At 38.1% G+C, this 26,159-nt stretch overlaps 1 protein-coding gene across 1 annotated transcript in view; it reads right to left on the bottom strand.

Annotated features, from left to right (window-relative positions):
* Positions 1–9,950: 9,950 nt before the first annotated feature.
* The window catches only part of Trpa1 (transient receptor potential cation channel subfamily A member 1), a 44,780-nt gene continuing 28,571 nt past the window's right edge, over positions 9,951–26,159 (bottom strand). The window contains exons 15-27 of the mRNA XM_055603424.1: positions 25,970–26,063; positions 25,046–25,105; positions 23,995–24,093; positions 23,075–23,145; positions 22,365–22,527; positions 21,316–21,405; positions 19,296–19,465; positions 18,149–18,278; positions 17,587–17,769; positions 16,177–16,245; positions 13,440–13,550; positions 11,676–11,773; positions 9,951–11,051 (exon numbers count right to left, since the gene is read on the bottom strand). Of these exons, the coding sequence (XP_055459399.1) occupies positions 10,841–11,051; positions 11,676–11,773; positions 13,440–13,550; positions 16,177–16,245; positions 17,587–17,769; positions 18,149–18,278; positions 19,296–19,465; positions 21,316–21,405; positions 22,365–22,527; positions 23,075–23,145; positions 23,995–24,093; positions 25,046–25,105; positions 25,970–26,063 (1,549 nt within the window). The 3' untranslated portion in view covers positions 9,951–10,840. The remainder of the gene's footprint in view (positions 11,052–11,675; positions 11,774–13,439; positions 13,551–16,176; positions 16,246–17,586; positions 17,770–18,148; positions 18,279–19,295; positions 19,466–21,315; positions 21,406–22,364; positions 22,528–23,074; positions 23,146–23,994; positions 24,094–25,045; positions 25,106–25,969; positions 26,064–26,159) is intronic.

Genomic DNA, 26,159 nt, shown 5'->3' with positions numbered 1-26,159 from the left:
CCTAAAGAGTAGTCTGTGTTTTACTTTATTACAGTATCTTTCAGAATGTACCTAGGAGTAGTGAAGCCCTTTGTCTTGAAAGCAACCACTCAAGAAATGCTCAGCTTTTATTTCTGACTAATTGTCCTATTTTTGACATGAGGGCAAGTCATTTTTTCTATTTTCAGGTGTCAGAGTGGTCAGACCTTGAGAAATGCAAAGTAAGGAGAGAGTTGAAGAATTAGCAGAGGAGAATTTGACCTGGCCTGGAGGATATGCTGATTTGAGCAACTACTACACATTCTGAGAGTGTCTTGCAATCTTCTGATAGATGTATGAGTAAGCCATGCTGGTGCACAGTGGTAGGAGATAAATAGGTCAGATTGGGTGGAAAGTCTAGAGAACAGTTAGCTGATGACCCTTCCAGTTTCTGTTTCTGTGATCTGGTTATAACCCTTGCATGGTATAACATACTTGCATGAGTCCTGAACGCTGCCCCTCTCTCCACTCCAGTTGTGTCAGCCTTGGAGCTATTGGCATCGCTGCTAAATGTTCTCTGCTGCAGAAGACTGCCTCTTTTGTTACAATCAAACGCCCTCCACTTTTACTCTCCACTGAGTACCATTGTTTTCAAATAGACTCACGAAGGGCACAGTAGAACCACATGTGGGACCAAAGGCATATACTTCTATTGGACACACATGAATGTTATAGAAGGGAAGGAAACACTTCTATCCTGAAAGTTCCCTCCCAAGAAGATTTGTAGTAAAGCAACCAATATGAACATAAGCCTTCATATAGAATACTGGATTTAAAAATTGATCATCAGCAGAGATGGTCCATACTAGGCAATCTCTTCCTCTCCCTTCTTCTCTTTTATAGATAGGCTCTCTAGCCCAGGCTAACTGTCTAACTGTATAACTGAACTTCTGATCCTCCTGCCTCTACATCTTAAATGGGAGGATTACATTGCTGGAGCTTGGACCAAGGACCTCATGCATGGTAGACAAGCCCTCTATCAATGAAGGTATGTTCCCAGCCCTTAGTTTGTTTCTTTTTATTACGGTGTTCTTTTTATCTTATTGTTTCTTTTTATTTTAAAATAAAATATTGTTTTACTTTAAAACAATATTATCTTATTGTTTTCTTTTTATTACCGTGTTCTATCTTCCATCATTAAGAGAAGAATCACTAAACACTGTTCTCTCTGGATGTTTGGAAGCCACAAAGCTTTTAGATTTCTACTTTCAAGTCTTTCAAAGGCCTTATTCGTAGATGGCGCTATATCACTGGAGGATAAGTTTTGAGAGTTCCATATAGAATGTGTCACTTAAAAAATGGGAGAAAATAGGAATGTATATGTAGAGAAGAGGAAAATAAAAGATAGTGTCTTTTATTTCATTCTAAAAGATAGTGTCTTCTTTAAGAAAGAGGACAGGAAGTAGAGAGTAGCAGGAAAAAGCTTGTTTATCTCAGAGGACTTGTTGGAAGGAGTGGGACAAAGATGATCAAAGTAAATTGTGCAGAATTCTTAACAAAGTAATAAAACATATATATATATATATATATATATATATATATATATATATATGAGAAAAATTTTGCCAGTAACTAACAAGTCCAACCTGGAGCTATCTTCCTAAGATTTTGCATGTGAACTTGACCTTAGATCTCTGCCAGCTGGTTTTCTGTTGTTGAGGAAAGAATTATTTTGGTTAATAGCTTCAGAGACCCCAGCCCATGACCAGCTGGCCCTGTTGCCTCAGGGTTGTAGCAGAAAGAACACCTGAGGAGTGTTGGGCAGAGGAGGAACTTACTTCATGGTGGGCAGGGCACAACAGCAAGAGAGCATATCTGCTATGAGCCAACTTCCTCCCACCAGCCCTCACCTTTTGTAGGTTCTGTCATCCCTGATGGAACCACAGGACAGAACCAAACTTGGTCTCTCATAGACATTCAGAATTTAAACTATAGTAATAGACACCTGCTAGAGAAGTGCTAGAAAAGAAAAGATCTTTGGCGTAAAAGAAATAATATATGTGTTATTATAATAGTCATATTTGGGGGTCTAGGAGACAGTGGGTCTGGTCTGAAATAACCTTCAAGACACAGACTAAGGTAATAGTTAAACCAATGCAAAAAACAGCAAAAATTGTTTAGGTAACTTTTTTTTTCTGCACCCAGAGTAAGGAGATTCATATCCATCTGTAATGACATTACAATGAAATTCAATATTCATTTCCAAATAATTATTATCAATCACTGCCACCTAGTGTTAACCAGATGAATGGATTTTTCTACATTATTTCATTTTTGTCAATTCATTTTTCAGACCTGTATATCTGGATTAAGTGTAATATATGAACCATCTCTCTGGGTTGTTGAGTGTTGTATTGTGGTGTCTGTACCCTGAAAATATATGTTTTACGCTGAACGAGACACAATTTGTAGCTCAAGATCCCCATTTATTCTTCTTTTGTGACCCCTGGGCTGTTGTCACTTGTACCAGCCTGGTTCATGACTTTTGCCTTCAGACAGCACAGTCTCACAGGACCGAATCCATGAGCTGCCACATGGAAAGTTTATATTCTCAAACAAATTAAAGGAATAATTAAGAAAAGTACTTTTTTGTTTTCTTTTGTGTCTGTGAGAGAGAGAGAGAGATAGAGAGAGAGAGAGATTAAACACTTGCTTAAATAAGATTCAACTCTTATTAAATTAAATTAATTTTTTAATTTTATATTAAAAATGTTTGAGCTTCTCGGAGCTGGGATATGGCTTAGTGGGTAAAGTACTTGCTGAGAAAGTGCAAGAACCCGAGTTGAGCCTATGCAGATGTAATCCCAGCGTGCCTAGAGCAAGAAGGGAGGCAGAGATGGAAATGTCCCTAGAAGCTACTAGCCAGGGAGCCTGATATACAAAGTGTAACAGAACAAGAGGTGACCTTGTCTCAAACAAGACTGATATTTGAGGTTATTCTCTGACTTCCACATGCAACAAGGTGCTGTAACACACATATACACACATACATGTACACACACACACACAGAGAGACAGAGAGATTTTTTTTAAAAGGACATTTATGCTCAGGATGAGCTTAGAGGAAGAATACTGAATACTTTTTTAATGTCTTCTTCAACTATAATATTCACATCAAATAATTAAGAAATGAACTTTGTTTCAAACTTTTCTAGTTCCTGAGTTCCCCATATTCTCTATAGTTGTCTTAGTGAACCTATTGGACAAAAATATGAGCAGAATACTATATTGAAAGTACCCAGAAACAGACAAAAGAAAATAATTTACTCATACTAATTACTATAAGTAATCTTCTTTAGTAAAGTAGTCTTTTGCAGACTATCTTGCTTCATTTTGAGCAACTGTATAATAACTTCATAGAAGTGAAACTAAGACATGAGACTCTCAATGCCATGGTGTATAAAAGATGAAGGTAATTATCACCATACCTCTGGACCTTTGGAAAGTTCAAAATTGAGCCCACTTCTTTCTCTGTCCATAGCAGAAGAAAAGAAATCCATCACTTGGTAGAAGGACCTTTTCTATTGTTAACAGACTTATTGGATCAGGAAAGACTCTCTGTTCAACTAACTTCCTCCATGTTTTAGCTTCTTAGAAATCAGTCTTATGCTTCATAAAGATAAGATTTCCATCTATTATGGTATGAGTTCTTGCTCATGTTGAAATTTAATTTCCTTTGTAACACGACTAGGAGGGGCCATCTTAAAGAGGAGATTGGTCCTAACCCTTCAGGGTAGGATAATTTCTGTTGTAAAAGAATGCATCTTACAACATAAACTGTTGCCTTTTGCCCTCTTTCTCGCATGCTCATCTGCCATGTCATGATATAGTAAACAGAACATTATCAAATGTGGCACCTTGGCAATGCACTTTTAATTAGGACCCCAGGAACGTAACTTTGTTTCCTAGGAAGAATTCTATCTATGGTGTTATTGCAGCAGCACAGAATGGATAAAGGCATTGTCCAATTTTTTTGTGTGTGCTTATTTTAGGGTTCTTCAGGGAAACAAAACCAAGACAACATGCATAAACTTTATAGAACAAGTCAAAATATAGTATGAGACATTGGCTCATGTGATTAAGGAGACTGAAAACTGCTCAGATCTGCTGTTCAAAGAGGCCTTAAAGAATTAGGGAAGCAGTTCCATTCCAGACTCAGTGTCAAGAACAAGGACACTGATGAAGTACATACTCTCGGGTTTGAGTCTGAAGCACCAGGTGCTGGGGGTCAATGTTTGAGGGCAGGAAAAAGGGGTGACCTAGCTCAAGCAGAAAGCAACTCACACTTGCACTATGCTTCTGCTCTGTATAAGCCCTAATAGAGCAAATAATAGATGCCCATTCACCAGGAAAGGGAGAGCTTTACTAGTCTGCTGGCTGAAATGCTGAACTGTCTGAAAACGCCTCTATGGAGTTTGGTTTGTGGTGCTGGGACTGGAATTCAGAACCTTATACACCTGCCAAGCAAGTATCCTTCCTCTGAGACACAACCTTTGTCATTCCTTTTCAGGCTTTATGAGTTCCTTGTTAAGTTGGTATGAACTGTGCACCCCTGAGGTTGCAAGGAAGAGAAACAGATGGGGAGGGGTAAAGTATGCCCCATCTCCCCCTTCTGAGAGTAGCTGTGTTTCTGTTTTGTTTTCTTTCTCTTGATTCAGGACCCAGCAATGTCACTGTGAAGCCTCACCACAATGGCACTCCTTGGACTGCAGCATACAAACATTTCTACACGCGGGTCTTACTAAGCTGCAGCTCTGAGTAAGGTCTGAAGTTCTGCATGTCTCACAGGACATGCTGTCGTTGCTAGTCTTCCACACAGCTGGAAGTGCAAGGTAGAAGAACACGTTGTAGACAGGAAGAAATATCCGATCCTGGGGAAACATCATGATTTACCATGGACGTTTACTCCTTCTCATGAGTGTCAATAGTTCAAACAAGTGTGTCCTTGAGCATGAGGAGAGGGAAGGACGGAGAAAGCCATTTGAAGGTTCCATTTAAATAGCTAAGCGGGACACATGTAGCTGAAGTCTGTCTAGGTGATGACACAGGACTCAGGGTGATGTCATAGCCCTTCATTGACATTTGACCTAAAGTGGCTTCACATTGGAGACTAACACCCAGGTAAAAGTTAGATGAAGCATTGGTTCATACTTAGTATTTTCTCTGTCATCTGCAAGGCACAAATTCCATGAGTTATGACTAAAAAGTAAAACTCCCTTTAGTTACTCTAAATGGCACACAAGTGACAAAAATTGGAAGAGAAAAATGTGGACAGGGATAAAAAGAGATAAAGCCAGGTCAGATGAGGAGGTGGCATTTATCTAGGAAATACAGCTGCTTACTAATAGGTATCACAAGCCCTGCTGTCCCAAAGACAGCATCTTCCTGGCACGGTGTTGGTCTAGTTTGAACACATGTATCAGCCTAGAAGCTGTCACCTTATGCTGACGGCCTCACCTTTGCACATTCTCCTGGTTCCTTAGCAACTCTGTTTTAATAACCTTTGCAGGTCATATGGTGCGTAAGCATAGAGCTGGGGTTAGACTATTGCAGCTGTGATAAGACTTTTTTTCTACCTATGTTTTTCTACCTATGACTCATCTCTACCAGTACTAAGTTGCCATGTTTTGACAATTTACTTAAAGCAAAAGGCTGATAGCATGAATTCGTTGTCCGCAAAACTTTCATTGGTGTATGTAATTTTTTTTTTTTTTACCTGTGTTTGTACTTTGCCTCAGGCCCTTTCCACTAAATCTCCTTTCCTACTTCTGGTATGTACATTTCCTTGTTTATAAACCTTTCTTTAATAGTTTAAATCAGACTCTGAAAACTATGTATCTTAACCCAAATGGAGAATAGTTTGTCTTCTTCTATTCTGAATTTTTTTCTGTTTGTTATCATAAATGATCTTCTAATTTATGTAGTCTTGATTATGTTTTTGATCTCTTAAGGGTCCAAGTTTATTTAGTATTTTAGGTTTTTATAGTATGTTTATTTGTGTATGAGTAGATGTGTTTTCTGTGTAAATTATATTCTTGATTATCTAATACTTTAAAAAGCATTACTCTATATTTATTTATGTCCTTAAATTTGCTTCCAGTAGAATTGATTTTTTTTTTCTTTTCACTTTGTATCATGGCTGTAGCTCCTTCCCTCATCTCCTCCCAATCTCACCCTCCCTCTTTTTGCCCTATGCCCCTCCCCTAGTCCACTGATAGGGGAGGTCCTCCTCCCGTTCTGCCTGATACTAGCCTATTAGGTCACAGAGGAAGATAATGCAGCCAGGCCTGATGAGACCTGATCGAACTGATTTTTTTTTTTTAATGAACAGCAGGTGGCTTAATATGCTTACCATCCCATTTCAGCACTTATAACTGTGAAGTGCTAACAGCTTGACTGTTTGAGCAGCTGTCAGTGATCAATACAGAAGCTATAATCTGCAGGTAGGAAGGCTGCCTTAGGCTTTGGACCTTAAGCTTCACTGGTGATAGTTTGTAAATGTGTGAGTCAGTTTCTATAAGGATTTCCCCTTGGATCTTATGTTACACCACACTTCACTGTAATTGCAGTTCTGGCCCAACAGGCAACCATGTACATTTGTACCCAGACACACACGAACACACACATACACATATAATTTGGAACCAAACTGGAAAACATGATGAACTACGATTTGAGCACTGAATTTCTAAGACAAATTTGCATAGAGACTTATTTTTCTTAGTCTAGAACAAAGATTTTTTTTTTAAAAAAAATTTCTTGAAATAAGGAAGTAATCTTTCAGATCTTGCAAATAATATATTTCCATACTGGCTAGTATTTATTGAGTGTTATGTGCCGAGTCACATTTCATATACTGTGATGGTGTTAACTCATTTACTCTTTCAGATAACTGTGAGATATATGCTATTGTTTAATCTAGCAGCAAGCTACAGAATGGAAGGTGCAAAGAAGTCTCTGAACAGACAAGCCTGCGTGCTGGCTTTCATTGTCTGCATGCCCTATGTCTCCTAGCCTACCAATACCCACATTTATGTTTCCCTGCATATGTTCATGCAATAATCTAAGCATGACACCATTCTTGAAATGATGTCCTTTTCTTCTCTTTGCATTTTTAGAAGAGAAGGTAGGTGCATGATCACAACACAGAATCTAGAAAGGTGTAGCTCTGGTCCTCTCTCAGTCATGTGACTTAAACCAGGATGACCAACCTGGACATACCGTGATTTTTTGTTTTCATAAAGCAGGACTGGTCATCATAACACCTACGTATGGTTTTGAGAATCTGAATACTTAAGGCCTGGGTTTTCTAGCAGTGTCTCATACGAATGAGCCTTCACAAGTGTTACCCTTGTTACCATTATTTAATCTGATCAGATAAAACTGTCTCAGATTTTTTTTAATTATTTTTATTTTTATATTAATTACAGTTTATTCACTTTGCATCCTAGTTGTAGCCCCTCCCTTATTCCCTCCTAATCCCACTCTCCCTCCTTCATCTTCTCCCATGCCCCTCCCCAAGTCCACTGATAGGGGACATCCTCCTCCCCTTTCATCTGACCCTATCCTATCAGGTCTCATCAGGACTGGCTTCATTGTCTTCCTCTGCAGCCTGCTAAGGCTGCTCCCCCCCCCTCAGGGGGAGGTGATCGCAGAGCTAGCCACTGAGTTCATGTCAGAGACAGTCCCTGTTCCTCTTACTAGAGAACCCACTTGGACACTGACCTGCCACAGGGTACATCTGTGCAGGGGGTCTAGATTATCTCCACAAATGGTCCTTGGTTGGAGTATCAGTCTCAGAAAGACCCCTGTGCCCAGATTTTTTTGGTTCTGTTGCTCTTCTTTTCAAGCTCCCGTCTCCTCCAGGTCTTTCCATCTCTCCCTTCTTTCATAAGATTCCCTGCACTCTGCCCAAAGTTTGGCTATGAGTCTCAGCATCTGCTTTGATACTCTCCACGGCAGAGTCTTTCAGAGGCCCTCTGTGATAGGCTCCTATCCTGTTTCCTGTTTTCTCCCTCTTCTGATGTCCATCCCATTTGCCTTTCTGAGTAAGGCTTGAGCATCTTCTTGCGTAGCTTCTTTAGGTGTACAGGTTTTAGTATGTTTATCCTATATTATATGTCCAATATCCACTTATGAGTGAGTACATACCCTGTGTGTCTTTCTGCTTCTGGGATACCTCACTCAGGATGATCTCCATTTGCCTGCAAATTTCATGATTTCTTTGTTTTTAATATCTGAGTAGTAGTCCATTGTGTAAATGTACCACAATTTCTGTATGCATTCCTCAAAAAAGGGATATCTGGGTTGTTTCCAGGTTCTGGCTATTACGAATAAGGCTGCTATGAACATGTTTGAGCAAATGTCCTTGTTGTATTCTTGATCACCTTTTGGATATATGCCTAGGAGTGGTATAGCTGGATCTTGAGAAAGCACTATTCCTAATTGCCTGAGAAAGAGCTAGATTAATTTCCAAAGTGGTTACACAATTTTACATTTCCACCAGCAATATAGGAGGGTTCCCCTTTAACCACATTCTCTCCAGCATGTGTTGTCACTTGAGTTTTTGATCTTAGCCATTCTGATTGGTGTAAGTTGAAATCTCAGGGTCGTTTTGATTTGCATTTCCCTGACGACTAAGGACATTGAACTTTCTTTAAGTGTTTCTCTGCCATTTGATATTCCTCTATAGGGAATTCTCTGTTTAGCTCTGTACCCCAAATTTTAATTGGATTACTTGATATGTTGCTTTTTAACTTCTTGAATTCTTTATATATTCTGAATTTCTCTGTGGAGAAAAGCTTCAAAGGGTTGGGGAGAGAATAAAATGTACAGAAGACAGTAGAAGGAGAGAGATGGGGAATCATGAACATTTTGGACCAAGAACTTTAGAAGAAGAAGCTAAATTAGGTTAATAAGGTTATGTTACTTCTGCAGAGGAAGGAACTCTTTATGATCTCTGTTTTTCAGTTAGTAATAGTGGGTAAGGTCTCAGTGATATATGGATACTTTGAAAGATTTTTTCTATGTAGAAACTACCACAGTGTAGATATAAAGCCTTCAATTTCTCTTTTAGGACAAGCACCTCAACATATATTGATGCATGTCAATTTCAGATGTAGGAGCCTAAGAGAATGTTTGAGGACAGGGAAGGACTTAGGATTATCATCAGTAGGTGCCTAGCTGCTATTCTTTCATTGGGAATGTCTAGCTTTTGGACTTGAAGGAAAAGCAGAAAACATCACATCAAAGATGAAGACACAAAGGACACTGTCTCCATTGTATGTGTTCTGTTGGCCCATGAATTTAAAACTGTCTGGGTTTATACCATGACAAGTTGCTATGCAACAGTGAGTGCTGAACTTGCACTGAATGTATGTGGCAGCAAGAAGGTGGAAATCATTAAGATACTCATCCCTTACACCAGGTAAGTCTAAGAGTATACAAAATAAGATAGACTGTCACTAGGCTCTAAACTTGATGGACAGACATATGGCACAACTTATCTTGTAAACACGACATCCAGTGGAAAAGTATAACAAATAGAAAAATAGACATAACCAATAACATCTATGTATCTAAAAACACTAAAAAGAATGCTATCCATACAACATAAAGACATACAGGGCAAAAGTCATTTTCATACAGTAGATACCTCCTGGAGGTGAGGGAATAAACATGGGAGTTTATGAAGCTCAGTGCTGGGGTATGTGATGAAGTCACACTTTCTGTCATATATGAAAAAAACCAGGGGGGTGATCTGATGAAGGCACATTTGCAAATTGCAAAAATCTAAATACAAAAAAATTTATACTGCTGTCCCCGACAAATGACTGTATAGGCTTTACCCTTTATTAAGAGCGTTTGTATAAGTTATTTTTTGTTGCTATGATATAGTACCATGACCAAAAGAAAATTTGAGGAATAGACAGTTTATTTTTGCTTTTAGTTTGAGATAGTCCATAATGGAGAAGAGAGTATGGCAGCAGGAGTGGGAATCTGGCTGATCACATTTCTGTCCATATCCATAAAATAGAGAGCAAGCAAATTTGTGTGACCTTCCTAAGCAGCATCATCAACGGAGTATTAAGGAGTTTAAATGCATAAACATTTCTCATTTAAACCACCACAACTGATGACATAAATACAGAGGGAACACATCTGTTAGAACATCGATATTAATCACAATCTACTAATTAAGACTTCAGTTATATGAGTCAAAGTGATGCTAAATATGATGGGAAGAGAGAGAAGGATGGGACTATGATGGAATCATAGTGGGAACAAAAATTACTGTGTTCTGTCCCAGGTTCTAACACAGGAAGGCTTTACATGGTAGAAGTTTGAGTCCAATACTTGGGACTATAGGCATTTCGTGTTATATAGTTATCGAACAGGTATTTATTATTGACATTTATTATGACATTTATATCAATTTATTGTTTCCATTTATTCTTGTCCTTCATGATTTGTATTCTAACAACTTTGTTTTTTATTCACTCAAATGAGATTACCCTTCATTAAAATCCAACTTCAACATGTCAAAAAGGATAGTCCCAGTACATAGTGATTGGCAGAAAATATGAGCATATATATGTGTGTGTTTAAATATAAATAAATATAAATATATGTGTGTGTATGAGAGACAGAGACAGGCAGTGATTGAGAGAGACAGAGAGACAGAGCTTGTAAGAACTACAGTTTCCCATGCAGTGGCCTCTGTCAAACTTCAGTCTCTTTGTTCTTTTCAAAACTGACATTCACGGAAGTAAATCAAGCAGCCCCCTACTCCCATAAGATACCCCACTAAAGGTCTGGGTAACTAATAATTAGAATAGCATGTTTTTGTCTTAACTGCATTTAAGACAAAATTCCACTTGCTATGCATTTGTTCTAGCCGTTCCTTTTTGAACCTGTCTTGGAAAGAACAGTGGTTGTCTTCATCCTCTGTCTCTGAGATGATTTCCATCTTCTGGATGATGAGCTTGATGAGTTCATGTTGCTTCTCCAAGAGAGAAGTGAGGTCCTTCAGCCTGTAAGAATGCATATGTTTCAGGAGCTTACTGCCAATCCTTTTAACGCTCTCCCACTGCAGCAAGGACTAGGGACTAGAAATGGTCTGCACCAGATAACTGTGATCGGCTCGTTGCCTCATGCTGGCCATCCCATTGCTTAAGTTTGAGTGATTTCCCTAGGCTACAGTTCTAGTCTGTGACTAGTGCCTCTTTCCAGTTACTGATATGAAGCATTCAGGGGAAGGTTAAGCAGTCTTCCCACGAACATTGAGAATCTAAACCCAGGTAAACAGTAGAGCCCTCTTGCATATTTTCTGTCCATTAGATAGCTATTCCAGGGATTCTTCAAGTCGTTTTAGGGTTCTGTTATACGAACTGAGACGGCTCATGAAGACTACAGTCTATGATAACAAGCCCAGGCATAAGGAAATCAGCTCTGAAATCTCATTCCCTTATTCCTTGGAGGGAAAATTGGTTGGTGAATGGCAACAAATAAATTGAGTCCTAAAACATGTCTCTTGATTTTGAGTGCGTGAGCAAGGTCTGTCAATAAGGCCTAATCTCATACACAAAACAAAGACCAAGCATCCTTCTATAACTGTATCCAGTTTCTCACAGGAGGGTAGATGGAAAAGTACAAACCGGTATTTCTGTTTCAATATTTCCATTTCCAAACAAGTGTCAGTGTTTGGCACCTCCTGTCGTGTTTCTTGCGTACAAAGAAAGTAATGAAAAAATCGCTGTGGGTAAAACACAGTAGTTACTAGAACTGAATTAAAGCTGTTTGTTTTTTGAAACCGTTCTGCCTCATCACCTACCACAACTCAACCACCAACAGTATTTCACATGATCAGAAAGAAGGAGAGGAGGACCTCCCCTATCAGTGGACTTGGGGAGGGGCATGCATGTAGAAAGGGGGGGGGACTGGGAGGGGAGGAGGGAGGGGCTTATGGGGGGATACAAAATGAATAAAGTGTAATTAATAAAAGTTAAAAAAAAAGAAATTTCTGCGGTGAAACGCTAATAATTTTTTTAACTTAGCCCCATATTTTATTTCTGTCACCAGCGACAGGCCACATGGGCATGCAGATGTCAGGGATGAGTGCCCTTTAAATCGTAGCTGACTAGAGGAAGTCAGATGTGAAATGACCAAGAATGAGATAACTCTAAGGATTCTAGGCCACCAAGGAATTCAAGTGGACCAAGTATGGAAATTGAGTGAGGCAGAGGGGAGAGGAAGAGGTAAGGGGATGTTATATAAAGCCAGGATGCTGGCACACCTAGGCTGATGAGTAGTATATGAACTGCAGTGATGAATGTTAGGGAAACACTAGGACCTTCCACTGTGGGAAGGAAAGGAAGAAGTGTGGAAGAGTGAAGTCTGGCTTTGGGTGTGCTAGATTTATTTATTTATTCTTAATTACTTTATTCTTTTTATTCACTTTACATCATGGTTGTAGCCCCATCCCTCCTCCCCTCCCACTCCTATCCTACCTCCCTTCTCTTTTCCCCCTTACAGATTCCTCAGAAAAGGGGAGCTCCCAGGAGCTCCATCAGAAGACCAACAAAGCCAACTAACCAGGGCCCAGAGAGAACTGGACCTAGGTCCCCCACAAAGATGTAGCAGATGGGCAGTTTAGGCTTCATGTGGGTTCTCTAGTAAGGGAACAGGGAACTGAGTCTGACATACACTCACTTGCCAGCTTTTTGATCACTTCCCCCAGTGGGTGCATTAAATTGAAAGAAAATTTGAGACAGACAAGTGGAAACATAAAGTAGTCAGTTAAACACAGGGGCCTGGACCTCAGAAGTAAGCTTCTAGCAAGAGAAACAAGATACTGGATATTCTGGCCTTCGCTGGTGACTGCCACCTACAAAGAACTCAGGAAAAGGAGTCATAAAGATGTTGGCAGCCAGGGCATGGCAGAAATGGGATTTGGAACTTAGGACTTTTGGTATGGCTCTACTTTCCTACGGTGCACTGGCCTGGTTTGGATTTTTCATTATTTTACATGTCTCTAAAGTAGACATTCTCCTGTGTGTGTGTTCTGTATTCTGCGCTGTATATTTTCACTTAGGTACGCATATCTGAACATAAATCTACACATAAATGTATGTGTCAAGTGATTTTAAAAAAATAGAGAATGCCTACCCTGTTAGATGGCTACTAAAATGTTCAAGCAACCTTAACTACCTGCCTGGGCTTACAGGGATGTCTCTTTGGGCATGAACAGCTGTCTCCCTCCCAGAATCCTGATACAAAAGTATGTTGTGAGCATACAAAAATACAACCACTTCTTCCCACGGGCAGAGTAGATTCAAAGCCTTCTGGGGGACTGCTGAGGACAGCACAATGAATGATGTCATGTAGCATTATTTACTATGCTCTTTCTTAAGAGTACTTACTAACATCCTGCCATGCCTGGGTCTGTTTGGATATACGACCGTGGATCTCTGATCAACTTTCCGTAAGTACCAGAGTGGCAGCTTTTTTTCCAAGTTGGTATGAAGTTCCACCTGAAATGAAGGTTGGGTTTATTGATAGAATCCTTAGTTAGTATCTGAAACAATGACCAGTAGGGCAAGATAAAAATGGATTCTTGTGTCCCAATTGATACGCAGTGACCGAGGTGGCTAGCCCCCCTTTCCCTGTCACCTTCCTTAGCCAGTCACCTTGTTATCCCTCCCTCCTCTCATCCATCACTCATGAGACCAGAAAGCAGTCCACAAGTGGATTGAAACAAATGGTTGAATAATTTCATGTAAGCAAGCAGAAGTTTGGTGGTCAGGTGCTGTAGTCCACTTGGAGACACAAAGAATGAGATGGCCTCAATTTGGGGTGTTACAATACCAAGAGTCTAGCACTACTAAGAAATTTGAATGTATGATGTACCCAGGACAGGAGAGGAAGGATTGCTTAGCTGGCGAGATACAAAGTAAATACACAAATGCAGTTAAATGCATAAAACAAAAGAAGATATAACGTGAATACAAAAGCATAAAACAAAAAGAGATACAAAGTGAATACAACTGTAGTTAAATGAATGAAACAAGAGGAAGACAAACCAAAAAGAGGGAACTAGCATGCTTATGATCCTTCCATGGGTTTTTCTTATTATATTAGCAGGTGTAGACATTTCTATGACATATATTGAATATAACTATTTTGAGATACAGTATTTCTTCTCTTTAGTGTTTCTGTCTTGAGCTTGTATATAGTTTAATTGTCATGGCTTACTATTTTGGGGGACAGGACTGGATAACTAACTCAGGGCCTCATCCATGCTCAGACAGAACTCACTATCCACTACCCACCAACTTTCAACTCATCCCATTAGGCAGTTCAAACACCTCAGCAGAAGAGAAGGAATTTAAAACACTGTCTCCAGCAAGTCGTCTTTGGCTACTAGACTGTTCAAGCATTGGAGTAAATTTACATTCTGAGGAAAGGGAAAATCTGCAGACCTGTTGGCAGTGTGGGAAGCAATGTAAATGCTAGAAAGAGATTACACCTGGTTTTAACATGTAAGACCAGTTTTCAGGGCAGTGTGGAACCAAGACAATGACAGGTCAATGATGGATACGCCTTGGCCATGAGTACATAAGTATACGTGCTTAATTATACACACCTTGATTATTTAATTATAAATTATAATTACAAATGCTTATTTATAACTTAAAATTATAAATTATAAATGCTTAATTATAAATGCTTCTAGCCAGCTATAATATAGTTTTCCTCTTATCTTTTCTTTGTCACAGTTCATTTTTTGTTGTTGTCTGCTTATTTATTCACAGAACAGTTTTCTAATATGCAGCCTGTACAAAATGTGAGAAGAGAGAACAGAAAATTATACCATAGCATGGGCTCTTCTTTCCCTGGAGCCTGCTTAAGTTTCTACCTGCATATATTCAACTGATGATCAAGTATTCTTGAAGCAGCAAATGGTTCAGTTCAAAGTTGAAATTTAAAGACAATGCCATTTAGAGCATAGGTAAAAAACTACTTCAAGATTCAATAGCCAAAGACTCATTCATGAACCTTTGAGTCTGGGGAGCTTTAGGATAAAATGCCTAACAAAAGAAATCAGCACAGCAGAGCAAAGCTTCATGTGAGTAACTAAAACTTAATATAAGCCATCTGTAGGGACCCTGTGATCATATGTCAGAATATCAGGAGAACTTCTGAACTGAACGCTTGTTCTGTACGAAGACAAAATGCCTTGTATTAGTTGGGTTATGGTGGCACAGGCCTGGAATTCCAGCACTCAGTAGCCTGAGACAGGAGGATCCTGAATTCAAGGCCAAAGTGAGCAACCAATGAAGTTTAAGTTCAACCTGGTAGAACATTCACACACATACACATACACACAGAGACACATGCATATGCAGATATATACATATATACACACACACACCACACATGCACATACTCATATACACATATATACACACCTACACATACATACACACACCTATGCATACACCGACAAAGACACATACATACACACACCTATACATATACCTAAGACATATACATACACACACATACGCACACACCTACACACACACACACAGACACACACACACACACACACCCATACATACCTACACATACGTATATACCCTCACACCAGAGTTGCTTGTGGTCCAGCAGGTAGTTAAGCTGATGTCCACAGTTGGCCATAAGTTAACCTGATAGAAGTCACAGACAATTTCTCAATTTTTCTGAAGAGATTACTCCAGGGTGTTTTTTCATCTCTCATCTTTTGGTTATAACAAGAATGCCAGAGAAAACACAAACAGACCCAACTGGCCCTCCACAACATGGAGAGCTACCATAATTAAGCAAAAGCAACCAAGTTCTTAGAAAATCAGCTATCCTTATATACGAGTCAATATAAGAATGTTGATTTTAATATGTGTTTAATGATTACATTGCCCCTGGGCGTGGTGACACATGTCTGTAATCCCAGCCCTCAGGGAGGCAGAAACAGGTGGATCTCTGTGAGTTCGAGGCTAGCCTGGTCTACAAAGTGAGTCCAGGATAACCAAGGCTATACAGAGAAACCCTGCCTCAAAAAATAAAAAATTATAAATATATATATATGTACATATATATATATGAATATATATTGCTTACCTGCATAGCGATCCTCTTCAATGATGCATGCTTCTGGACCTCAGCTATGTCCCCAACTGCCAAACCAATCTGTAGTATGACAAAAGATCAAAAATGCAGTTAAGGTTGGTCTTCCCTTCTGCTCAAGCTTCAGTAACTGAACACCATAAAGTAAAATATGTATAAACTAAACTAAAAGGTGTATAAGAACTACACTTCATGGTCCAAATGGTACCTAAGCAACATGAATTTGTTCTTTACGTTTCTGGGGCCAGCTGGTCTAATTGTAGCTTGTGTATTTGCTTGATGTCCCTGGAATGCCTGCCCTTTTCTGAAGGAGATGAGGGAGTGGATTAGGGGAAGATATGAGGTGGAATAGAGAGACTGGGAAAAGGAGAGGGAGGGGAAACTGCAGTTGGGATGTGATATATGAGAGAAATTAATTTTTAATAAAGCAAAAGTAATTCCGGGACCAGGAAATAAAAAAAGATAATATTAGCAGATTCCGTGTTGTACATAGAATCTTTTATTTATTCTCAAGGAATAGCAGGCAAAAAAGGTTCCCACATACATAGGTATGAATCCTGCCCACATGTGTTCTGTCCTTATGATAGAGTTCTTTAAAGACCTTAGCTTTTAATACTATCTACTATCTTGCTGATTAAACATTCAAACTGTGCCAAGATCTTTCTGCCAAAGTGGAAGAGTGGCCTAAGGTAAGGAGGCAGCATCCAATTCAGACTAAAGTGATGGGGATGGAGCCATTGGTGAAGGAAGCCTGCCCAGAGGATCCGACACTTCAACTGAACTTTGAAAGATCAGAAAGAGTTAGCTTATGGTTGGAGGCTTTTCCAGGAAAGAGGAAAACCCTGAGTAAGAGTTCCAGAGGTAGAAAGGAAAGGTGAAACAGACCTGGGGAAGATGAGAGTTGAGTAATATCAAAATGATATTGAACAAAACATGTACTACAATGGGTCTGGACTCAATTAAGGCTTCTAAAGATTCATGAAGATGAATTTAACGGGCCCACTTTTATAACAAAATGATCAGCTTTTAATTAGCTATCTCTGTAGCGAAAAGTGATAGGAAGAATTTGGCAGAGAAATGAGAGAGTATGCTCCTGCAACCACTGCTGTGAGAGAGATCAAGCGCCATGAGATGTAAGCCAACTAGAAGAAGATGTGAGAGTCGAAAAGGAGTGAAGTTAGGGAGGCAGGAACTCTTAAAACTTTCGATGATCTGGATACTATCTTTGGACTATGAAAACCAGGAGGTATTAAAACCTTATCTTCTAAGTTTATTGCCTTCTGTAGTTTCTATTCCTAACATAAAGATGCACCTCAAACAGAGAGATGTTAAAAGGGTTAAGGATCTTCATCCTCTCTAAAGGTTCTAGGTAATTAAAGTGGTGAGCAAAGCTACATTACTTACTAGTAAATTCATGAGAACAATTGGGACAAACATTGTGAAGGCAATAAGTTGCCCAAAGGTCAGGACTGGATATGCCAATTCCTTTCTTAGGAATGGTTCTAGGAAGGCATCTTGATAATTGATGTCTCCCAGCATCATACTGAAAGTCTGGATTAAGGAAAGCAATGGAGAGCTGAAGGCATCCTGAAAAAAAGGAGAAAAGAAAACAGGAAATGAAAATTGCACAGCATGAAAAAGGGTTTCGTGATGACAAAATGATGAGAATATGTTAAGGATAGTTTTTTTAATTCACTCAAGTAGCAAGTAGGATGCAGTCATGACAAGTATTAATAAGCTACAATCATCAAAAGTAAACAGAAACCAAATTTTGGTGCTTAAATATAAGCTTTCTGACCAAATGAAAATCTAATAAAATTATATTTTTTCTCCTATAAAATCATTTAAAATATACATAAGATAAAATCTATTCAAATATAGTTACTGATTTACTAGGTTATTAGTATTTAAGTAAAAATATGTATTTCCAATAGTATTAAGTCAACTAGAGATGCAAATATCTTACCTGGAAATTCAGGAGAACGTAAAAGCTGAGTCCAAAAGCCAGAAGGAGAAAGATAAACACTCCCGTCGATCTCAACAACGTTTTAAAAATCACCTCCAACATAACAATGAAAATCCCACAGTTTTCAAACCTAGAAGAGTGAAAATATTAAAACAGTTGCTCGCTCTGGTGTCAAAGGTTGTTTCGTTCAGTATTTATCATGAGGTAAGTCAGATAGAAGGCTTAACAGATGACATCACTGAAGGACTAGAAATACAGCACACTCAGTGGTGGTGCCTGACTTGAACCTGCATTCCTTAGGTTTTTCCCAAAGTCATGTCCTCTTTCTCCAAGGGTCCACACCTCAGTCAGCATGGCTATGCTATTTACGGCAGTACAGATTAAAGTGTGGTAAGCATATTCTTGAAACCCAAGGCTCCAGTCCAGCCTATTTTTCAACTTACTAGCTGAAGCTGTCAGCAAGTTATCTTTACTCGGTGCTTAAGTTCCTTCTTTGATGCAATGCAGATCATGCAATTGATTTCTTGTTTTTATAAATACATGTAAAGACATTGAACTCAACTCTTAGGAGGTGAACGTAGCCCACTTTCTCTCTCTTCTATTACATACCACTTTTTAAAAATTAGATTATTTTATTCCTTTTTTCTATTACTCTTATTTATTTAACCCAAAGTAAGTGTTTATCAAATAAATCAGGGGAAACAAGAGTAGCTAACACTTTCATTTCCATTTCTGCCCACATTTGATCTAGGTTTGTTGGTGAAAGCAGATTTGGCACTGAGATGGCTATGGCCATGCCTGGGCACTGTGGTTGCGAAACTAAAGATGGAGGTCTACAGTTGGTGTCTAGTGGGTAGACGTCAGGGATGGTGCTAACTGTACAACACATGGCCGCATATGCAGAACTGACCCCTCCACACGCTGACAAACACCAGAAATAATCAATGGGTACCAAATGGAGGAGCTGAAGTCTCAGTCTACACACTGAATTCCAGAGCCCTGTACCTTTCAGGGTTAATATATTAAAATACGTTTAAAACAACTGGAAACAGTGAAAAACAAGTTACACTTCCACATCACACTATAATAGCCCTTTCTTTTCTCTTAAAAGGCTTAACAATGTAAAAATCATCCAAACCGGCCATACCTTTGAAGATACAATAGGAAGTTCATCCAGTAGAAGAATATCGCTATTGCTCCGCATTGCCACTGCATATAGGCTGGAATGTTGAGGAACAAGGGCAACACGAAAACGATACTGGTTGTGTAGATAACCCATTCCAGAGCATTGTTGTAATCCAGGAAGTAATTCCTTTTCTGGATAGAGAAGTAAGGAGAACTGTCACATAGAGAAATCTGGTGTCTATGGTTTGTAAAATGCTGCATGGCTTTGTTATTGTTGTTTTGTTGGTTTCTTTGGTTGATTGGTTGGTTGGTTGGTTAGTTTTCCATATAAAGAGTACATTCCCTATTAAGGGAACTTCTAAAGAACTGCATGTTGGTCTCCAGAGATCCTTCTGCCTCTAAGGACACACATTTTTGGTAAGGCATTGTGAGCAATCCTGGTTATAAAAGTGTTTGAGACCTGTTCTGAAAGTTAACCAGGGAACAGAACCAAAACACGGTGGTGTGTTTAGTAAAATGCTCGAGACATTAAATATTCCACATTGTAGACCATTTAAATATAAACCAGATATAAAGGGAGACCAACTCTAATGGAGGATTTTTATAATGTTATAGTTATTAAGCTATCATTTGCACTGTTCAGTTAGGATAATGAGAGAATTTAAAAGATAATGTTAAAACAGCAATGCAGCTTAACCCTCAGGATTATAACATTTTACTAATAACTGAATATATATGCACATGAAAGTATTTGTGATGCATAATAGTAAATGAATATATTTTTTAATCAACACCCTTAGTATTGAATACAAATATCCATGTACTTACATTATTTAACAATAAAAAATTTCAAAAATGTAATACTATGTAAGGGGAGCAAGGGCTTTCTCTGGCATGAATTTAGTGGCAGGTTCTCTGATCCCCTTCTCCTGGGGGGGGGGTGCAGCCTTGCAGGGCACAGAGGAAGACAATGCAGCCAATCCTGATAAGACCTGATAAGCTAGGGTTAGATAGAAGGAGAGCAATTGCTACATGGCTTTGTTATTGTTGCAATGGCAATGTGGAGCAATAGCGATATTCTTCTACTGGATGAACTTCCTACTCTATCTTCAAAGGTATGGCTGGTTTGAATGATTTTTACATTGTTAAACCTTTTAGTAGTCCCTTATCAGTGGACTAGGGGAGGGGCATAAGGGAAAAAGAGGGTGGGAGGAAGGATGGGATTGGGAGGAGATGAGGGAGGGGGCCACATCCAAAATACAAATTGAATAAATTGTAATAAATGATAATAATAATAATAATAAAACATAAAAGATGGAAAAACAATAAAGAATGAGCCAGAAGGGAGTTCCTTTAAAAACAATTAGAAAAAAAAATAAATAAAAATTTAAAACTATACACTTAGAGATAAAGGATCTCTCTCATTTGTCAATCAAAGAAAAGATCTCTGGATACTTTGTATAATTCATATCTAATCTGCACCTAAATAATTATCTTAAAAATAAGAACAAAGGGGAAAAAAGTGCCATAAAAACCTTTCACGCTAGGTGTGTGGCAGTACAGATAACCCCAGCATTCCAGAGGTGATGGCAAGAACAATTTGGCTTTTCCTCAATACAAAGAAAAATCATTCATCTTATGGCAACAATTCAAAGAACGGCCTGTTTGAAGTAAATTTGGATAAGCTCTTTAAAAATGCTTATATTACATATTTGAAATTGAATTCATAGTGTTATGGTTAAAATAACTACAAACAAAATATCTTAAATACAAGAGCAAACAGCAAAGTCATTCATAATGATCACTGAGGACAGACAGACCCACATGGAAGCCGTAAAGGTGGAGCAACTCTTTCTCATATTCTCAACTAGACAATGACCTTACCAAAAATCATGTGATTTTTTTACATTTTGAAGTTTTTATATTAGTTAAGCTATGTGAATTTAATATGACAAAATCATTTCAAATAACAGTTTATTAATTAATTCATACTCTCTACATTAAAATAGTTATGACTTAGAAATACAAGCTGAATTATGTACCTGTTGGAAAATTTGGACCACTTCTTTGCAATATCCAAATATACTTGATAAAAATACTAGAATCATACATATTTTTATTGGAAATGAATTCTGCAACAGAAAGCATAAGGCAGAAGGATTATGAGGTGTTTGAGAATAGACAATATTTATTTGTGTCACAATATCCCACTAGTAAGTTTTATTTTGCTTTTGCTTCATTTTACGCATTGTCTACAATTTCATTAAACTGAAAAACAGTGTCATGGTAATACTCATTTCATTTAACAGAGATGACATACTCATTTCTTAAAACCTCTGTTATTACATGCTCAAACACTGTCAAGTGAATTACAAAGGTGTCCAGATCTGCAGACCTGCATGCATTTAAAAAACTTGTGATAAAGTACATATGACTTAATATTTACTGATCTATAATTTTCATTTCATGTGTTTGTTACTTATATAGCGCATATGTGTGCATGTACTCGTGTCACAGTGTGAAGGTGGAGATCAGAGAACAATTTGAAGAAGTGGGTCCTCTCTATCAATTGGGTCCTAGGTATTGAACTCAGGTCATCAGGTTTGGCAACAAGCGCTTTTACCCTCTGATCCATCTTGCTGACCCCCGTAATTTGTCACTTAAAAAACTCGACATTTAAATACACCTTTACAATATAAAATGTATGATTCCTATCATTAAACACATTCACATCATTTTATCACCATCTCCAAAGCTTTCACATTATGCTATTTAAAAAATAAACCTACAAATAGGAAATATCTCTCCCTTTTCCCCTTTGCCTGCATTCCCCATAATGAGAAATCCATACTATTTCAGAGAACTTGTAAATTACCACATTTAGCATTTTAGCTAGATGGCAATGCCTCTTCAAACTCTCTAATTGACAATTTGTTAACATTCTTCTCATTTCAAGAAAGATTTCTGAAGAAATTTGTATCACATATAAGTTCAAAGTCCTGATAAGTCAGCTTTTTTAATGGGCTTCTTATTTCTAAGGAAACACAATTTTTACAATCCTTGATTTTAAAATGTTGAAGTTTCAAAATACCAGAGTGTCCACTGTTTCTATATGATTATTAGTTTCATTGATGATTCCAGTGGAGTTGAAGGCCAGTCCGGGCTTTATTTTGACAACAAGAAGGGTCATGGGTATGAGACCAAGACAATAAGATCCTAAGTTCATCATGTGGGCTCTAAATCCATAGGCACACCTACCAAGAAATGAGCAAACCACAACTGAGTCATCTCAAAAAAAATATTTAAAGACATCTATAGAAAATAGCAATTCTCTATTTCAGACATCTATTTCATAAATCCATTGCATTTTACAAACCAAAAATTCTTCTAATTTGCCTTCTTTGTTTTCAGAGATGGAATCTCAGTCACTGAGTAAATGTCACTGTCTCACCAACTCATGGAAAAGCAGAGTCTTCCATCTATGCAACCTAGCCCAAATCAAGGCTATCAATGCTACCTCCCCTATTACCTCACTGCTCATTAAACTTTGTGACCCAGGATGCTGGCTTTTGTGTCCGAGAACAATTCCTCCCTACCTCTTACACATTTCAAATTGAAAAGTGTCAAAGAGAACCTCAATAATTTTAATGACAATTTTTTTCTTGAATGCTTAGTCTTCTTAACTTTTAAAATATTACAGTAAAAAATCTACAATAACAAAATACCACTGCAATAAAATTCTTTAATAGGCTTTTGATAGATGATTGTAACGTCGAATTAAACAGAAGGAATGGCACCCACCATTTCATGAGTAAGTATTCCTTACACACTGGGTGGTTGAGAAGCTCTATGCGGTTATGTTGTACCATGACCTGAAAACAAAGGAAAAAGCAGTAAAAGCACAACGCTATTAAATAACTGAGGAGGAACTGAGCATTTAGTTTTCTCATTTATAACATTATTATGGTTTTATGAGTGCAACACTTTCTTATTTAAAAATTTTTGAGAAGTTGAAACTTTTACAGAAGTAAAGATGCAAAAGAGAAGGGGAGAGGGAGGGAAAGAGAGAGAGAGAGGATTGTTTTTATATAGAGGCAACCACTTGATTCAGTCTGTCTCTTCCTATCTCTGTCTCAATAGTATGGCATACCCTTGTTAATCCTAAAAAGGGTTACAACAGAAATAGACATTATAGATAAACTGGCAAGGGTTTACCCTCACTCTGTTGTTGAAGAAAGTCTTACCTTTCTAGAGGAATTTTGTCAGTAAAGCACGTATGAGGAGTAAAGATAATGTGTACATTATAAGCCTTCAAGGATAGATACTTTAATAATATTTCAAAACTACATTTTAATTACCACAGAAACATATAATGAGAAATGAATGACAGTGAGGGGAGCAGAGAACTCCCACATGTTCTTTCATTCACAAAAACCACTGGCGTTACCATAGTGCACGGACCACACTACCTTGCTGAGGGGTCCCTGCTAGGAGGATCCTGCAAGCCAGATGAACATGTTAACCTAGAGAAAATAGTCCTCAGAGATGAGTTCGAGAAAAGCCGAAAGTGAAGAAATACAGGCTTGGGCAACATGGCAGTTATAGACATTGAATTATAAAATTGTCTCCCAAGAGCTCTTCCATTTCCATCAAGCATGTTGTACCCAAGAAATTCAGAGCTAAATTGGAAAGCAGTCTATTAATACTGACACTAGACTTACATTGAGGATTGAAAGAGGCTCGTATACCACATCTTGCGTAGGTGTTATTTTTTTGGTCATTGACAATGGGCATTGAAGATATTTGAAATTATACTCAATCTGTGGAAGACAAAATTTCAAAACATTAGTCTAATAAAGATCTCAAACTATTTCTTTTTTAATTATATTTGGGATTTATTTTATTTTTTATCTTACATGCATGGATGTTTTGCCTGCATATATGTCTGCATACCGCATATGTATTTGGTGCCCACATATTCCAGGAGAGGGCATTTGATCTCCTGGAACTAGAGCTACAGACTATTATGAACCACCACAATGTTGCTGAGAATTGAACCTGGGTCTTCTGGAAGATTATCCAATGCTTTTAAGCATTGAGCTGTCTGTCTATTCCTGTCACTTCTTCTTGTAAATCAAACATATAAGTTTATTTATTTATTTATTTATTTATTTATTTATTTGCTGAAAGTTAACTGATGTAACTATGAGTAATTTCAAATGGAGAAAGGAAATTATTACAGGTAAATTAAAAACCTAAATATATGGGAAAGATATTTTCCATTTTTTTATAGCTCATAGCCATGAATAAAATAGAATTATATGGTTAGGGCTCCCATGAATGTAAATTATTTAAGTCATCCTGGTGCTCTGGATTCATAATCCTGAGGAAAAATGATAGCTTGCCATGCTGTCCTCTTAGAACCTGCAAGGACAGGTTGTCCTAGGTAGCCTCATACATTCAGCAGGCTCTCGTGGTTAACTGGCCAACTACCCCCATGGGACATGAGTTATTTTAGACATTCACCACCCCCCTAAAATACCTAAGTAAGTGTAATCACTATAAATAACAACAAATGATGGAATTAGAAGTAAACAAAGTATTTGAGGGAGACTTCAAATGTAAGAAGAATACTTTCCCATAAATCAATAATGTACTATGATGACAATACTCACCACTACTATAGATTATAGAAATACAGAAGCAACACTTTTATATTTTCACTCAAGCGTTACAAAAATACTTTCAATTATCATAATAAAATAAACTTACATGGTAGTCTTGACAGGACTTGTCTTCTGTAGAAGGTATCATGCAGAAATCTAGAAGAACCTTTGAGAAAGAAAACCCAACTGAGATATTGGAGCAGCATACAGTACATGAGAAGGAACTTTATTCCATGTCTAAAATAATATACGAGTCATCCCCTTGCTTTCTTTGCTTCATAACTCTTCTTCAGGAAGAACAAAGAATTGGAAATTTTCTCCTGATGGAATCGCTGCCCCAGGAGAGGTCATAGTACGTTAATACCATGAATTTGCTTCCTGCGCTTCTAGGTTATATGTTCATCTGGGGTGCAAGAGACTCATAACCAGGTTCTGCATTGCTTATCAAAGCATAAACTCTTATCATCGTGTTCAAATAGACACATGTATTAAACACTGTTTCCCTAGTACAAAGAAAGCAATTCCATAAAATGACAATATATGACCACCACCACGTCACATTAGAGCTAAGTATGCAAAAGGAAGGAATGGGGTGTTCCCCATGGAAGAGGCTTCTGCACATAGAAGCAGCTGGTGTTATTCTTACTTTCTGAGAAGGCAGTCCTAGATCTTTTGATTTTTACAGGCAGTCAGGTACCTGTGTCTTTAAAGAAGGCATCTTGGGCATAAACGTTAGGTAAACAAATGTGAAGAGTGTTCATTCAGCTATCAAATACCACCATGTCTTTGCACAAAACTTCAATTATTTGAAAAAAGAAAATCTGTTCACCATATTTTGTCATAGAACATGCAACAATTGTTAGGATTCCTTTGTCAAAGCAGGTCCTCAATAAGCATTTGTGGCTAATTTCCCTCATAGACTTTCACATAGAAACTGTGAAGATAGACACGATTATTATGAGGGTAAGTCCGCCTACTACAATGATGTGCCAAGCACATACCCATAAAGACTTTTGCTTTGGGCTCTTACTTTCATGCACTCAGGGAGATATTCTACCATTTCCATGATTGGACATCTATTGCTCGGAGAATGATGAGTAAAAACTTGAAGACACTCATCCCATCTGTAAATAATATAAAAGAAGCACAATAATTCATCACTGTTTTGCACTGCAGTTCAAACTGGAGATTACGTACTTTTAGTGGAAGCCCAACTTTAA

Source organism: Psammomys obesus, unplaced genomic scaffold, assembly GCF_907164565.1.
Source record: "Psammomys obesus unplaced genomic scaffold, mPsaObe1.curated_primary_1811, whole genome shotgun sequence".
In the NCBI taxonomy this organism is placed as follows: Eukaryota; Metazoa; Chordata; class Mammalia; order Rodentia; family Muridae; genus Psammomys; species Psammomys obesus.
This window is presented reverse-complemented; position numbering and strand designations above follow the sequence as displayed.